Here is a 17,004-nt window from a genome sequence, read left to right on the forward strand (position 1 = left end):
CCCCCCCCCCCCCCCCCCCGAGATGGAGTCTCACTCTGTTACCCAGGCTAGAGTGCAGTGATGTGATCTTGGCTAATCACAACTTCCCACCTCCCAGGTTCAAGCTATTTTCCTGCCTCAGCCTCCTGAGTAGCTGGGACTACAGGTGCCCACTACCATGCCCGGCTAATTTTTGTATATTTAGTAGAGACGGGGTTTCACCATGTTGGCCAGGATGTTCTCGAACTCCTGACTTTGCGATCCACCCTCCTTGGCCTCCCAAAGTGCTGGGATCACAGGTGTGAGCCACCAAACAGCCTACTTTTACTGGAATAGTGGTGAATAGCTCGACTATGTGAACTGAAGGAAGACTAAAAATCTATATAATTATTCCAAGAAAGATGACAGTTTTTTGGGAGGAGGCGGTCAAAGACCTCATTCAGAAATCAAACAAAAACAAAAACCCTAATACAAAAAAATTGTGATTATCCTTATCAAGGTTTGTGTACAATTCCCTACGATAATACCACCTCTCCCTTCCACCATCCCTCTCCTCAACTCATTCTGTGCAATGTAGAGAAAGAAAAGTAGTTTTAGCTCAAGTTTTCCTAGAATTTCTCCATGGGCTTCACTGAACACTATCTTTTCCCCGTTTCTCAATTTATTTTATTTGATGAAGTCTAATGTTTCTGAGGTAAACCCAAGACATTCTTCACAGCGTGTTTAGCATGAATGTTCTCCCAAATCACCGTTACTACTGACATTCATGGATGCTAAGTATCTCATTTAAGCCTTACCCTTTGAAATAGGTGTTATTCCCATTTTTCAGAGAAATACACTGAGGAGCTGATGAGTCCCTTGTCTGAGTCTCATAGTTAGGGATCACAGTTAGGGAGCGATATTTTTGACTTGTGGTCTCTATACATTTAAAGTTTTGCTCTTCAAATGTCACTGGAATTATTAATTCACCAAAAACAAAATTTACATTTCAGGCACGTATTTTAGTTCAATGAATTTTGGTCAAGATGTCCCCCTCCACCGGCGAATGTTAAGAAAATGTGCCTTCAGAAGGATGTCCAGCTTTTCCTTCTCAGCATCAACTGCACTGTAGAGTCGCTGACCAAAAACACCTCCCGGAAGGGTTATTTTGGAAACTTCACTGTGGTAGCTCACTCTTTGCTCCTCAAAAGGATTTACTTAAATATAAGTGCCCTTTAGAGAGGGTGATAAAGGTATTAACTGTAAATTCCTTCACGGATTAGCCGACTTCTGGTTGATGGTCAGGCTCCCCTGGCGCACGGCGGGGTACAGCACATACATGGAAGGGCCTGAGGGTGGAATGGTGACACAAGAAATACCCGCTTATCCCTGGCCCCAACCAGGGTGGTGCCCAGCCTCATGGGGCCAGATCAAGTTTGAGAAACTTCCTCTTTGGATTGCTTGCTCTACAGGGAAGGGCGGAGTGAATCCCAGACAGCTAGACAAAGTCCTCAGAAGAGCAAGAACATTCATGTGTGCCTGAGTACAAACATGCATTTGGATTCAGGAAGGTGAGACTTTGAGACGTAAGGCTGAGTTTTTATGAGCCAAACATCTGCATGCCTGCTTTCAGTTTTTCAAGGTCTAAACAGAGTAAAAACCAAAAGCATTTTCTTTAATGTTTTAATTCTGCTGTGATGAAGATTCCAGTTAACGAAACCAAATTGTGTTTCTAGAGAAGTGATTAGTCACCCTTACATAGTACTCAACTCATTATCTGTAATTAAGACTAACTAGGGTAAAAACAAATATTTACACATAATCATCTGAGCTCAGATAAATAACATGTACAAACATGATACAACACAAGTTATAATCTAAGTATATAAATGTTTGCTTTGTGTGGCACATGGTAAACACAAAACCATCTTTGTAAAGGCCAAGAGGGTCACATGCCCAATCACCAACTGTGCCATTCTTTCAGCATCTTGTCAATTAGTTTCCAAAAAATTGTTCTCTTTGGTTCTCCAAACAGCACTTGAATCTGTCCCTTTCCTTCCTCCCCTACTACCTGTGTCTTTTTTTTCCTTCCTCTTCAGCCCAAGCAGTGTCTGGAGCACAGCATGTGCGCAGCAATCAGCAAGCTCCCCAGGGGCATTTGCTGCTGGGAGCTGGCTTCTTTTTCCTGGCCCACTCCATCCCACATTCTGTCTTTCGACTGTAAGAGGAACAGGTGCTTACTAAAGACACTGGTCTTCAAACAAGCCAATTTCTTTCATTTCCAGTTTATGAGTGTTAAAGTGACAGCAGTTTACTTCTGAAAAGAAGAAACTATTCCCACCAGTTATAACAGATGTGGATCTTACTCATAATCGTTATGGTGATGAAGGAAAATTAAATTCATCTGTAATATAGCCCTGAATCTACCAACAGAGCAGGAAAGACAGGAGAGGGTTGGCCAAATCACTTGCTCCTCCCTTAAAGAGGAACTCCTTCCTCTTGCCATGTAAATCAAACAGTATCTCCCATTTCACACAAGAGAGCACCATCTCACCTAGCTGAGGGTCAGGTGGAATGAACAATCCAAACCCCCTATACCCAAATGTTTTGACTGGAGGTTAATAGACATTTCACCTGGATTCTGTAGAATGGGATGATCTCTAAAATTAAACTAAAAGCTTTTCCAAATTCATTCAATAAATGTTTACTAAGGACGCATTATAGGCTAAGCACTTATGTTAAGTGTTGGGGTACAGTAGTGAACAGAACAAAAAATAGGACAGTATTGATCTCAGCAATTCTGAGAACTTAATTTCAACAAAGCAATAAAATTAGAGTTGGTTACTCAATCCAACTCCTTGCCTTTTCCTAGCTCGTATTTTTAGATTTTTTTTTTTTTTTTTGCTAAAAGTGAACCTAATATCTTTAAATGCCTATTTCTGCACAGTACCTTTATAATGTAATAGCAGCTAGGAAATGGTATCATAGAGTCACTGTTTCCACAGACTGTGGGAAAGTTAAAGATGGGGTAGGTATTGTGTGCATAACAGCATGGGACACCTCCATTGCCCCAGAAGGGTGTCAGAACAGCTTTTCCCAACACCCAGAGTCTGCCCCTTGGTTCCTGAAGTTTCCTCTGTTACAGGAAGGGATACACTGGAGAAAGTAAAAAAAGACCAGCCAGGAGCGATGGCTCATGCCTGTAATCCCAGCACTTTGGGAGGCCGAGGCCGGCAGATCACTTGAGATCAGGAGTTCGAGACCAGCCTGGCCAACATGGTGAAACTCCGTCTCTACTAAAAATACAAAAATTAGCTGGGCATGGTGGAGGGTGCCTGTAGTCCCAGCTACTTGGGAGGCCGAGGCACAAGAATCCCTTGAACCCAGGAGGCGGACGTTGCAGTGAGCCAAGATCGCACCACTCCACTCTAGCCTAGGCAAGAGAGCAAGACTCAGTCTCAGAACAAAAAAAAAAAAGAACAAAATAAAACAAAAAACCTCGAGTGATTCTGGTTACTTGCTCCAAAGGGGATGAGGAAAAGGAAATTTTTTACGCTACAGGAAAAGTTATTTATCAACAAGGTGAGGGTAGCCAGAAAAATAGCTTCTTACATAATACCAATAAAAAAAATAAAACCACTTCCTAGGATACAATGAAGAACAAATCAGTGAACATCATCATAAAATGCTGAAGAATATCATTAGCTCTCAAACCTAATGTCATATGATTTGAATACAATAAAAACTACTTTGTAAAACCTTGAATAGCCAACTTTAAAAACAGATGAACAAACTAGGGAAAGAGAGCATATAAATTATTCTTATTATTATAAGAACTTATCATCTTATCAAGGATTCATCTGAAGATCCCTTTAAATCAGTTCTGTAAATGGGGAAAATTAGGGCAGAGATAACTTTAAATATGCAAACTTGATTTATAACCAATTTTGGGAGACTAGACTTTTGCACAAATAATTTTTCCAGTGGTGCTGATAGAAATCCAAGATTTCTGACCCGTGTCTTTCCTGAACTATGCAAATCTTATTCCTATCCCTGCACATCCACAGCTTCTAGGCTAGTGACATGTGCACAGCAGTCTCTCAGTAAACCTGATGAATGAATGAACATGACAGGGTTAACATCTCTGGTGCTTAAACACAGAATTCCTTCCAGCGGCTGATTCACACTATCTTCTGAGTTCTCTGTCCTACAAAGACAATGAACAGCATCTGTCTCAGTTGGTTCCTGAGTTTTCATCGCTTCCTCTCAAGACAGCACCATTAGCTGAGCAGGCTCCAGCAGGACCCGCCAGCAGAGAGGTGCACATGGGAGTCAATACCTGACGTGAATAACATGAACGACCTACCTGGCTCAGCAGGTGGCCACAGGCAGTCCCCACTACCACAGCTTCAAATTCCTTTTCCTACCTCTTTTTCCTTCCCTGGACGCAGCCCAGGAGTGCCTCCTACTTTCAGGACCTTTCCTTGCCTAGAGCCTTGTCCTTAGCAGCATGATTGAGAGAAGAGAGTTGAGTAGGTGCTCTCTCCTTTGCTGTTCACAGGGTCCCCGTCACCATGGTAGATAAGCTCCTGCCCTCTCTTCTCACTTGCCTTTCATCAAGCCCCAGGATTATGAGAAAGTACTCCACAAACTGCAAACTCTACAAACACCAAACTCCCCTTTCCCAGCTTTGGTCCTGATGTGCTCAGTAGAGTTGGTGCCTGGTTTTCCTATGAAATGTGAATGAATCTGGCAACTAATTAGAAGGCATGACCTGGAGCCAGCAATGAATCAGGAGAGAAACTACTAAAGTTATACAGAGTCACCTGTAGATTCAGCTAAAGACCTAGTTCAGGGTGGTTTCAGAAGCTGAGAAGTGCAACTGTCAAACCAACAGATTATGCTTCCTTTTTTATTTAATAGCACCCTGATTACCATACTGACTGAGAATACCTTTTTTCCTTGGTGTGAAATGTACAATTTGCAATAATCAATCATAAATACTTATGAAAATGCAAACATTTTTATTTACTATTGTCTATAAGCAAAGAAAAAGCCTTGATTTCCTACGGAACAATGACGTAAGAAAAAATACAAATTTTAAATACATTCCCTAGATTTTCTAACTCCATAATTCTCCCCACTCCTAATAAAACATTTTATTGGTACCAAAGGCTGCCATTATTCCAACACAACAGAGAGGCAGAGTGAGAGATATGCCAAGTGGGAACTGGAGATAAGAATTTGAACCCCAGCTCCACCACAGACAAGTTGTCAGACAGATGCTGAGTCACTCATTCAACCTCTCTAATGTCTCAGCCATGAGACAGTTAAGATTCTTTCTAAATCTATGATTTACCTCATTTTGACAGCAAAACAGAACTGTTGCAAGGAGAAGGTAAGGAGCAGAAAGAAGAGGTATCCCACATGGACCTTAGGCTACAAATAGATGCTGAATTTTGGGAAAAAAAATAATCTCAACAAATCTTGAATTTTGTTTGGGTCACAATTTTTAACATCCCAATAAATAAGTTAGGTGACAAACTCCACTGTATTTTATAACTAGATGGCTTACAAATCAAAAACAACGGGTTTGTGACTCTACTTGTGTCATGACCCTACAGCCTCCATTTACCCATTTCTTTCCTCTCCTAAAACAGGAAGCTTTACGCTTACACTTTCATTACTGCCAGGATACTCTTGTACAATATCCGGTGTCCAGATTTTGAAAGTATAAGGTTATTTCATGAAATTTACTATGAACAGAATAGAGGGTGTTGCATAGCCTGCCCTACAGAGATATATATACATATATACATATATATATATATATGTAAGAGACATATATTTGTGTGTGTGTGTGTCTGTGTGTGTGTGTCTGTGTCTGTGTATCTTGGTGTAATACTGTGAATGAGAAGACCAGAACTGCACCCAAGGAACTGTACCACTGTCATAAACCACCAGGTCAAAGTTCACATTTCCACTGCATAGAAACAGAACACTGGCCCATAATTCAGATGTTGGTTTATTAGTAATATAGTGATACTCCACTTGTTATTGTGACTTTGATCTAAACAGCTCTGTAAAACCCATTTTCACATTTTTAAAATAATATGCTTTAGCAGCAGGTGAGGAAAACTTAAGGCATGGCACATTTATTGGAAAAGCAGCAGTGGGTGGCTTGGTTTAATGGCAACACCACTAGATAACTGTCTAAGGCCCTTTCCAGATCCAATGGTCAAGGTAACAGGTAAGTAACACAGACTCCAAAGGCAGGGGTTTGAGGGGAGTAGGGAGTGCTGGTGAGACATCAGAATGAAAAGTGTTTATTTCACATGGAGCTCTTTCTCGTTATATTTAACACTGCGATTCTGTGGATCTCAGCAAATCTGAACAGCTATATCTACCACTCAACTGGTATATTTGAAATAAATTTATATTTTAGAAGTAAGTACTACATATTCTTTTTCATTTGCTTTTGAGACGAAGTCTTGCTCTGTTGCCCAGGCTGGAGTGCAGTGGTGTAATCTCAGCTCACTGAAACCTCCACCTCCTGGGTTCAAGTGATTCTCCTGCCTCAGCCTCCTAAGTAGCTGGGATTACAAGCGCCCACCACCACACCCGGCTAATTTTTGTGTTTTTAGTAGAGATGGGGTTTCACCATGTTGGCCAGGCTGGTCTTGAACTCCTGACCTCAGGTGATCCACCCATCTTGGCCTCCCAAAGTGCTGGGATTACAGGTGTCAGTCACCACGCCCAGCCCAAGTACTATATATTCTTTGCACAAAATTCAAAATGTACCAAAGAATAGAGTAGAAAAATTCTCTCTACATCTATCCTTCAGTCCTCCAGGTCCCATTACCTGTTTTTTAAAAATCCTTCCCGAGTACTCTATACATAAGCATACATGCATACATTCCTTTTTTTTTTTTACCCGAACACAAACATTAATGCTCTGTATATGCATTTTTTCACTTAGTATAGGGTAGTATTATTCTTTTTGACAGCTGTATAATATTCAGTTTTATGAATGTACCATAATTAAACTGGTCTTCTAATGATGGACACAAGATGTTTCTAATCTTTTGCTGTTTCCAAAAAGTAAGTAAATGCTGCAATGAATATCTATCCATCTATCATCTAGCTATCCATCCATCCATCCATCCATCCATCCATCTCGCTTTGCACGTGTGAGCATATCTTGGAAGATAAACTCCTAGAAGTGAAATCCTAAAAGTGGAACAGTTATTGGGCTGTGCATTTGTAACGTCAACACACAGTGCAATGCTGGTTCCCCCATGTATCTGAAACATGGGAGCTGAAAACATGGAGCTATCAAACTTTTTGATTTCTGCCCATCCATAGGTGAAAAATACTATCTTGTTTGCATTTTAATTACAAATGAGGGTGATCATTTTTCATATATTAAAGAACCTATGGTTAGGTGCAGTGGCTCACACCTCTAATCCCAGCACTTTGGGAGGCCAAGTCGAGAGGATTGCTTGAGCCCAGAAGTTTGAGCCCAGCCTAGGCAACGTAGCAACACTCCATCCCTACCAAAAAACAAAGCAACCAACCTATCCCATCCCATTCACTCTGGGAAACTTCACAGAATTCTGCCTTGCTTTTTCTCAGTATTCAGGCAAGTGACTATTGGCTTTCTTAATCTCATTTCACTTATTCCACAGACCCTTACCAAGCATTTACTATGTTAGATACCAGAAAGACAGTGTGAACCACCTGCTCCCAACCAGGAGGCAAGTGGGCAGGGAGTGCACCTCGCACGCAGCGCTGCCAAGGGACAAGCCTGCACCATGCTGGGGGGTGCCTGAGGGGCAAGACAGACAGGAGGGGAAACCTGGCAAGGAACCAGGCAGAGGCAACACCTTAGCAACACTGAGGAATGGAAGGCAGAATACGCCAAAGGGAAAAGCGAGAGCATAGAGGGGTCAGGGAAGATACTCTAAGGGAATGAGGCACACAAAGGCATGGCAGCCAGGAACAGGAGTTTGAGGAATCTCAAGTCCTCTGATTTGAGAGGAGCAGAGAATGCTTCCAAGGAAAGGCAAGAGAGCAGGCTGGACAGGCTGGCAAGAACCCATGGCAAAGACTTCCTACTTCCTGAGTTAAACCACGAGGGTGATAAACCTTTCACCAAGACTCAGACACGAATCATCACGCCCCACACAGAGTCAGTACACGCCAGGTAAACACTGGGAGACAGGTAAGCACAGCCAGCAGCACTAACTTTCTTCTCAGAAGATATTTTCTTCTTACTGGCTTTTCATCCTCAGAAAAGAGAACTCTACAGCTCTGAAATGTGCAGTGTAAGTACAATTCTACCCTGTTCTGTGGCTGTGTATATCCCACCATCAGGGCAGTCTTCTGATGATTCGTCGTTTTGTTTTTTTTTTCTTTCTTTCTTTTTTTTTGAGATGGAGTTTCATTCTTGTTGCCCAGGCTGGAGTGCAATGGCATGGTCTTGGCTCACTGCAACCTCCACCTTCCAGGTTCAAGAGATTCCCCTGCCTCAGCCTCCCAAGTAGCTGGGATTACCAGCACCCGTCACCACGCCCAGCTAATTTTTTTGTATTTTTAGTAGAGACAGGGTTTTGCCATGTTGGCCAGGCTGGTCTTGAACTCCTGACCTCAGGTGATCCACCTGCCTCAGCCTCCCAAAGTGCTGGGATTATAGCTGTGAGCCACCACACCCAGCCTGATTCCTCACTTCTTTGTGACATGTGGCTGCCAGGTCCACTTAACCAACAAATTAAATGCCTCTTTATCTTAAAATAAAAGCATCTCTCCAGCTACTATTCTAATACTCTTCTGTTTTTAACAGGTATTTACCACACTTCTTGAAAGCATAACAAATAGATCCATTAAATATATTAGGAGTGTTTTAGGTTAGTAGAGGGTATGATTGAATAACAAGATTAAAAAAAAAAAAAAAACACCAGAACTTTTATTTTTTTAGTACACACAAATAAGGCCTCCATCAAAGTAATGCTCTTAGAAAACTATTTACTTATTCTGACAATGATTCTTCTGCCCAGTATATTTTTGGAATTCTTTTAATGATATTTTCTGCAGCATTTATCCAATAAACACTGATGTAACTGATTTGCCTTTTGGTCTACAATACAATCTTATAAATATGCTCTGTGTTAAAACAGAATATCCCTCTTTTCTTTCCCCTCCCTCTTTCCATATTCAACAGAAACAAAGAAAATCTCAGAGGTCTCTTCTTATGCCTCTGCTAACAATAAAAAGAACAGCTTTCTGGGAAGTGGGCTGCTTTATCCTGTAGCCCTCCTCAGATGCCAAGACTGCTGGGCGGGTCACCACACTCATGTCCTCAGTAAGGAATTTACCTCCTACTTTTCTTCAGGGGCAGGTAGGGAAGCACAGCACCAGCCCTCAGCTGTCTTGGGCTCCCTGATCTGGTTAAGGAGAGTGTATTTACTCAGGGCCATGGTGGTGCATGGAGGAAGCCAACCCTGTCAGCGCTGGCTGGCCATCAGAATGCAAGTGGCAGGACATCCTTCATTTCCAGGTCATGCTTGGTTAACATTTTACCTTAACTGAGGGGCCGAAGAGAGGCTACGCAGCCTGGATCAGAGCTCCCACAGCCCTTACCTGGTGGCTTGTTCGTGGAATTTATCACATCCTGTTGTAACGCTCTGTTTACATCTCTGCTGCCCAGCCAGACTCCGCCTCCTGTGATTTGCTCATCCCACCACCCAGTACTGTATATGCTCAACAGATGACTATAAACAAGTGAAAAGATAGCAGGAGGGGCTGCCTTTATGCCCATGGAACTGGGCCTCTCAATTCAGCCCATGTTGGTCATTTCAGATCATCTGAATGTAAAGGGTCCTCTCTGTCTCTGACCAGGCTTCTTGCAGGCCTTTGGCAGCCGTGGAGCTCTGAGAGGGACTGGTTTCCTGAAGGCTGGGCACCCCAGTCTATTTATTGGGAGGCCACAGAGAGAGTGGGCATCAGGACCAACGGGCACACGGCCACCACCCAGATACGTGACTCTGGCATGTATTTCACTTCTCTGGGGCCAGATGGCCTCTTCCTAAGATTCTCCTCAGTGCTGAGAGTTCTTCAGTCCTGCCTGCTGACTTCCCTCCAGGACAGAACAGATGCCTCTTCCTCCCATAGATATGATGCAAGAACTGAGCTGTCCAAGCAAAAAAAAAAAAAAAAACCTTTGAAGGAAGAATTTCTGTGCTGTGAGAGGTTTACTCTGAGAATAGGACTCAAGTTTTAGAAATCTTTGTTCAATGTCAGAGATAGAGCGACTGTAATCTGTGAGCCAAGAAAAAAGGTTTGTAAAGGCTGGAAGAAAAGAAGCCATGGCTGAGAACTTGTAAAAACATCTATAGCAAACAAGAGTTCCAAGAGAAAGACTGTGAATCAGCAGGCCCACAGGAGCTGGAGAGCAAGCTTCAAAATGATATAGAATTAATTGTCTAAGGGGCAAATAAATGGTGCAGAACACAAATGCAGGAGGTGACACAAACGCACCTGGATTCATCAGAGGAGAAGTAGACACATCTATGTCCCAGGCTGCACTAATGAGGAAAGCCCATCAGGTGGGAAGTGGGGACCACTGAGAGTTTATAAAGTGAAAAACCCCAGTCTTGGGATGTAGAGAAGGAGGGAAGGAAGTGAGAATGAACAGGAATGGCATTTTCTGTTCACTTCACTGACAGCTTTGCACTGTGCATTTCCAGCTGGGCATGTCCCAGACATGATCTTTTGCATGGGCTGTACTAATGAACATCAAATGTTCAGGCTGGTAACCAGTTACATGAACCGGTGTTAGGCGTGCACATTAATATGCATCTGACTAGGGCAGGGGTGGGCAAACTATGGCCCCTGTGCTACATTCAGCCTAAAGCCTGTTTCTGTAAATAAAGTTTTATCAAAACACCCAATTTGTTTCCCTATTGTCCACAGCTTTTTTCATGCTGCACTGGCAGCATTGGGTAGTTGTGACACACACCATATGGGCCACAGGGCCTAATATATCTGCAATCTGGCCCTCTACAGAAAAAAATTTGCTGAACCTTGGACTAGTGGGGCAGATAGTGAAGCTGAGAAGATTAAGACCAAGGGAGTAGAGGGATGTGGTGCAGGGCTAAAGCAGTAACTATCAGAAAACAAGTCAGGGCCGGATGCAGTGGCTCACGCCTGTAATTCCAGCACTTTGGGAGGCCGAGGCGGGCAGATCACAAGGTCAGGAGATTGAGACCATCCTGCCTAACACGGTGAAATCCTCTCTGCTAAAAATACAAAAAATTAGCCGGGCGTGGTGGCACATGCCTGTAGTCTCAGCTACTCGGGAGGCTGAGGCAGGAGAATCGCTTGAACCCGGGAGGTGGAAGTTGTGGTGAGCTGAGATCGCGCCACCGCACTCCAGCCTGGACAACAGAGCAAGACTCTGTCTCAAAAAAAAAAAAAAAAGAAAGTCAGAAACTCCCTCCTGGAACTGGCAGATGGGTAGGGTTAAATCTGAGTGGAAAATGGAAGCAGGAAGCAGGGAAGAGCAAAGCCATGATCAAAACCTGAGAAACTGAGAGGATGAACACAGCTCAGAAGTGACACCAAGGTAAGATCCTGTATCTTTTGGAGTCAAGAACCACCATTTTGATGGGCTATTCTGGGCTTCCCAGACCTTCCCAAGAAGCTGCTCCTTACAGCTTACAGGACCACATTCTTGGGAAGCCAGAGACCCAAATCATGCCTTGCCAGGTCGTATTCAGTGTGGACCGCAGTAGCACTATGATGGTCAGAGATGACCTTGGGTGGGGAGAGGAAGCAGACAGAGGAAGAAACAGACTGTTTTGGACAAGAGAAAATAGGGTACATCTAATGGGGAGACAGATGAATACTAAGTGGGGACAACTGCAGAGGCCTTATTTAATAAGGTGAAGAGTTCGCACTGATACAGTAGGCTATGGGAGATCACTGCAGGGATTTGCACAGGGCAGTCATTTGTGATTCCAGTTATTTGTGAGATAAGGATAGTGGGGCATGACAAAGCTCTACAAAACTGTAAGATACTGCATATCTTTGATGAACAGTAGTATGAAAGACAAAACAGATTGGGTTTGCTAGAATAAAGGTGCTAACAAGATGGCTGTCACTAGCAATCTGCTGCAGCAACAGGCTCAAACACCCCTACGCAGAGCTCTTCCTTCATGTGTTTCATCTTATTTGCATGAACATTCCTAGGAGTTAAGCAGAAAAAAGGCAGGGATGAGCTTGGAAAATGACCAGGAGTGTTGACTGGGGAGTGAATACTGGAGTACAGGCTGGGTGTGGTGGCTCACGCCTGTAATCCCAGTACCTTGGGAGGCCGAGGCAGGTGGATCACCTGAGGTCAGGAGTTCGAGACCAGCCTGGCCAACATGGTGAAACCCTGTCTACTAAAAATACAAATATTAGCCGGACGTGGTGGTGCGCACCTGTAATCTCAGCTTCTTGGAAGGCTGAGGCAAGAGAATCACTTGAACCTGGGAGGTGAAGGTTGCAGTGAGCCGAGATCACGCCACTGCACTCCAGCCTGGGTGAGAGAGCGAGACTCTGTCTCAAAAAAGAAAGGAAGGAAGGAAAGGAAGGAAGGAAGGAAAGGAAGGAAGGAAGGAAAGGAAGGAAGGAAGGAAAGGAAGGAAAGGGAAGGGAAGGGAAGGGAAGGGAAGGGAAGGGAAGGGAAGGGAAGGGAAGGGAAGGGAAGGAAAGTTGGAGTATGAAGAAGTGAGTCTTGATAGAAACAAACTCAAATGAGAAAAGCAAACCACACTGAATCCAAGGGCCATGAATAAATACAAACTCAAACTCTGGTGTGGAAACAGCTGCAGATGTACAATTCTAATATATCTGCAATATGTCCCTTCTAAAGTGAAATCCCCCGGAAAGTGGGAAAATATTCTCCCCCAGGCAACCTTCCATCAACAAGGAGCTTGTGGGCACTGAGCATAAAGCAGAGCATTGAACCTGTGTGCCACCTTCGAGGAGTCTTCAGTCTCTGGCCACGGTCTATAAGAAAGGGCTACCAGCTAAGTGAGAGCACTAGACTAACAGACATATCTAGTGCTATTATGGTAAATATTTTAAAAATGGCTCTTGCAGGGGGAGGTAAAGCAATCTGTAGTTTTTGCCAATTTCTGTGGTGTAAATACTCTCACCAAAGCCTATTTATTTTATTTTATTAATTAATTAATTTATTTTTTAGATGAAGTGTTGCTCTTGTTGCCCAGGCTGGAGTGTAATGGTGCGATCTCGGCTCACCACAACCTCTGCCTCCTGGGTTCAAGCAATTCTTCTGCCACAGCCTCCCGAGTAGCTGGGATTACAGGCATGCACCACGACCCCCGGCTAATTTTGTATTTTTAGTAGAGACAGGGTTTCTCCATGTTGGTCAGGCTGGTCTTGAACTCCCAACCTCAGGTGATTTGCCCTCCTCGGCCTCCCAAAGTGCTGGGATTACAGGCGTGAGCCACCGCGCCCGGCCCCCAAAGCCTATTTAAAGCTACTAACATGATATCACCAAAACAGAAATTGGAAAGGATGCATACAATTGGCTCTGGTGAGCCAGGGGAGCCCTCTAGCACAGCAATGGAAATGAAGCTTGTTGCTCATAGCAGCTCTTAACTGGATGTTGGTCTGCTGTGATATCTAAGGACACTGACAGGCCACTAGGAAGGCATGCTGCTGAACCCACTCCACCCAGCCAGTTATTCAGAGGCAGATCTTACAGCTGACATTCTTCAAAGAAGAACCTCCGCTTCAGGCTTTGGAAGAAGCTCATTTTGCAGATTAGGAAACTGAGGTCCAGAGCTGTTCCTCCTTGAGCTGCATGTGAGGGCTGGTGTCATTATGCTTTACATAATCAGTAAGAAATTCTGAAACCAGACAGTAACTGCTGTGTGAGAAGGTAGTCGAAAACAGTTGAACTCCATTACAGTGCAGCAGACACAGGGAAACGTCCTTCAAGGGTAATGTGGTCAAAGGAGAGACAGAAAAGACATTTGGATGCCTACAAGTTGTGTGTGTACACGCTTGCACACATGTGAGTGGGCAGATGTCAGGAAGCACTCATAAACGCCACCTCCTGTGTACTGTCAATACAGTAAGAAGCCCCAGGCATCTTAATTAAAGTAACAAAAAATTAGTGTGTGGATTTTAACCAATTAATGAATGACACATATGAAGGAGAGGCTCATACTCTTCTTTTTCTTTTTTTTTAAATTATTATTATTTGTTTTTTGTGAGATGGTGTCTCGCTCTGTCACCCAGGCTGGAGTGCAGCGGTGCAATCTTAGCTCACTGCAACCTCTGCCTCTCAGGTTCAAACAATTCTCGTGCCTCAGCCTCCCGAGTAGCTGAGATTACAGGCACCCACCACAATGCTCGGCTAATTTTTGTATTTCTAGTAAAGACGGGTTTTTACCACGTTGGCCAGGCTGGTCTCGAACTCCTGACCTCAAGTGATCCGCCCGACTCGGCCTCCCAAAGTGCTGGGATTACAGGCATGAGCCACTGCACCAGGCCCACTCTTCTTTCAAGTAGTTTTTTTTCTTTTCTCTTTTTAATGGTTAAACTTTTAATTTTGCTACCTCCTCATCTCAGCAAGTGAATTATGTATTTAATTGGCAATCAAGTCTGTCTAAAAACTGTACTTTCATGCTGGTTTCCTCCAGACTAATAAAACACTGTTTATCAGTCTAAGCCTCAAGTAGGTCTCTATGCACCTGTCTTCCTCTTCTCTGTCTACCACCTCCCTCACTCTCATCTGAAAAGTCATGAACCAGCCCACCTAGTGAGTTCTTTTGACATCAGGGCTAACAGGGCCTGGGTAAACTTCAGCAATGCTGGCTTTCTTCCTGGCTTTTTCTGCTTTAAAAGAAGGCTCTTTTAGCAAGTCAGGGCAGTGTTTTCTGTTTGTGAGGTGCTTTTCTTCTGGGTGGCAGATATGTCTTCTATTTAAGCAACCATTCACTTACCACTAACCAGCATCCTTGGCAGTTCTTAGAAACTTTCAGATGGCAAGTACTTTTTTTTTTTTTTTAATTTTATTAATTTTATTTTTAGAGACAGAGTCTAGCTGTGTCACCCAGGCTGGAGTACATCTGGTCCACTTACTGCAGCCTCAAACTCCTGGGCTCAAGGGATCTTCCTGCCTCAGTCATCTAAGTAGCACGCACCACCACATCTGGTTAATTTTTTTTTTTTAGAGAGAGTGTCTCACTATGTTGCCCAGGCTGGTCTCAAATTCCTGGCCTCAAGCAATCTTCCCACTTCAGCCTCCCAAAGTGCTGGGACTACAGGCGCATGCCACCGTGCCCAGCCGCAAGTGTTTATCCCCATTTCATAGGGGGTGAAACTGAGGCACAAAAAGAGGAAATCACCATCAGGATATGCCACTGCAGAGAGATACAAGATGAGAGTAATTCAGCTTCACGGGTTATTTTCAAAAAGTAAGGAAGAAACTGCAACAAGAACTGAATCACGCTTTACTACAGCACTGCCTTCTACTTCCTCCACCAGCCAACTGCGAGATGAACTTTTATGAGGAGCAGTATTGATGGATTTAAGTTTTCAATTTTATGTCATTTTGTGCTTTCTGGAGGCGGTACAGTGAGCTTGGAAGTAAGTGATATGGTGGGAAGGTGGAAACAGGGAAGGTAAAGTGAGAGGCTTGTAGCATCCAGACCTGGGATAATCAAACTAAGAAAAATCAGTCTGGTGGAGGTTACACAGAGACTCTGAGAAATGACACCTCAGCTGCTCACAGCTCACTGGAAAACTGTAGGAACAGCCCTTTTTACATCAGGGCTGGCGGGTAGAGAACTCTGGCCTGATGCTGTGTTTTTAAATAATTTATTTAATTTTATAATTATATAAACAAATATACAAACACACATATACATATACACAGTACATATATGTACGTGCTATAAACATATATATGTACAAATGATACCTAATTATGTAATTATAATTGAGTTACAAGAACTCACTCTGAGAGAGTGTTTTCAGAATCAGCCTTCATTTTAATATAGAGAAAACTCTTGGCCATAAAAACATGCTTTGTTTTGTTCCCAAAGGGGTATGTCATTTTGTTCTGCCTTTGCTAAATAAGAGTTGAAAACTGTTGAAACGTTTCTCGTTGGCTAAGCTGGAGAGAACCAATACAAATCAACAGAGACTTTTATGTCTTCAGAATTGAGATCTGTTGAGGTTTATGTGGGAAGTGGGAAAGGTTTGTGAACATGTTTATGATTCCATCAAATCCAGTCGGCCACAGTTCCACATCGGAGCACAATCAAAATTACGCAAACAGCTAAGTTTCTATCCCTTGGAAATGATGATATTGGGTCATATTTTCAATACTTAGAACTCACTGCTTGGGTCCACAGCAGCCTACAGTCAAAAGCTTATCAGATAAAGTCATTTTCACAGGGTATTAGGGCTGGGAAGGTGGTTAGGCCAATCCCTTCACTTCATAAACAAGGATGCTGCATCCCAGAGAAGTGATTTGTTCAAAGGCAAACAACAGTATTTAGGATGAGAAGCCACATCTTCTGAGTCTCCAGATCCCCGAACCTTCTTCCCACCCCAGTGTCTCTGTTGGTGGCATCCACCCCAGTCAATCCATTAACAGACAGGAACTAGCACAGGTGTTCCAGCACTGGGCCAAGCCCCTCAGGAGGACCAACTGTTTTTGATGTCTAGCTCTGAACAGGCGCTGAGGGCTCCAAACTTGTGTATGACATGTAGTTTCTTCCTTACTGGAGCTCCCAGGCTAGTGAGGGTCCCATGGAACTAAACAACAGATGAGTATGGAATGGGGTGAAATCACTCCAGAAGAACAGACAGCATACGATGGGAGCTCAGAGGAAAGGCTATACCTAGCCTTGAGGGAGGGTGTAGGAACCGGAAGGAAAAGTAGGCATCATCCAAGTAAAGAAGAGGACAAAAAGACAGTGATCCTGCAGAGAAAACAGCATCGAGCAAAGCTGGGAGGCA

The 17,004-nt window shown here is 43.5% G+C and overlaps 2 protein-coding genes across 5 annotated transcripts in view; one reads left to right on the forward strand and one right to left on the reverse strand.

The window, feature by feature from the left end:
- Positions 1-17,004, reverse strand: part of IGF2BP2 (insulin like growth factor 2 mRNA binding protein 2) — a 184,793-nt gene that overhangs the window by 63,348 nt on the left and 104,441 nt on the right. The window lies entirely within an intron of this gene.
- Positions 6,148-9,546, forward strand: LOC116479932 (putative uncharacterized protein IGF2BP2-AS1). The gene is made up of 2 exons (XM_032171833.1): positions 6,148-6,208; positions 9,179-9,546. Exons 1-2 carry the CDS (start codon positions 6,148-6,150, stop codon positions 9,544-9,546), a joined length of 429 nt encoding a protein of 142 aa, XP_032027724.1.

Source organism: Hylobates moloch, unplaced genomic scaffold, assembly GCF_009828535.3.
Source record: "Hylobates moloch isolate HMO894 unplaced genomic scaffold, HMol_V3 SCAFFOLD_13, whole genome shotgun sequence".
Taxonomy (NCBI): domain Eukaryota; kingdom Metazoa; phylum Chordata; class Mammalia; order Primates; family Hylobatidae; genus Hylobates; species Hylobates moloch.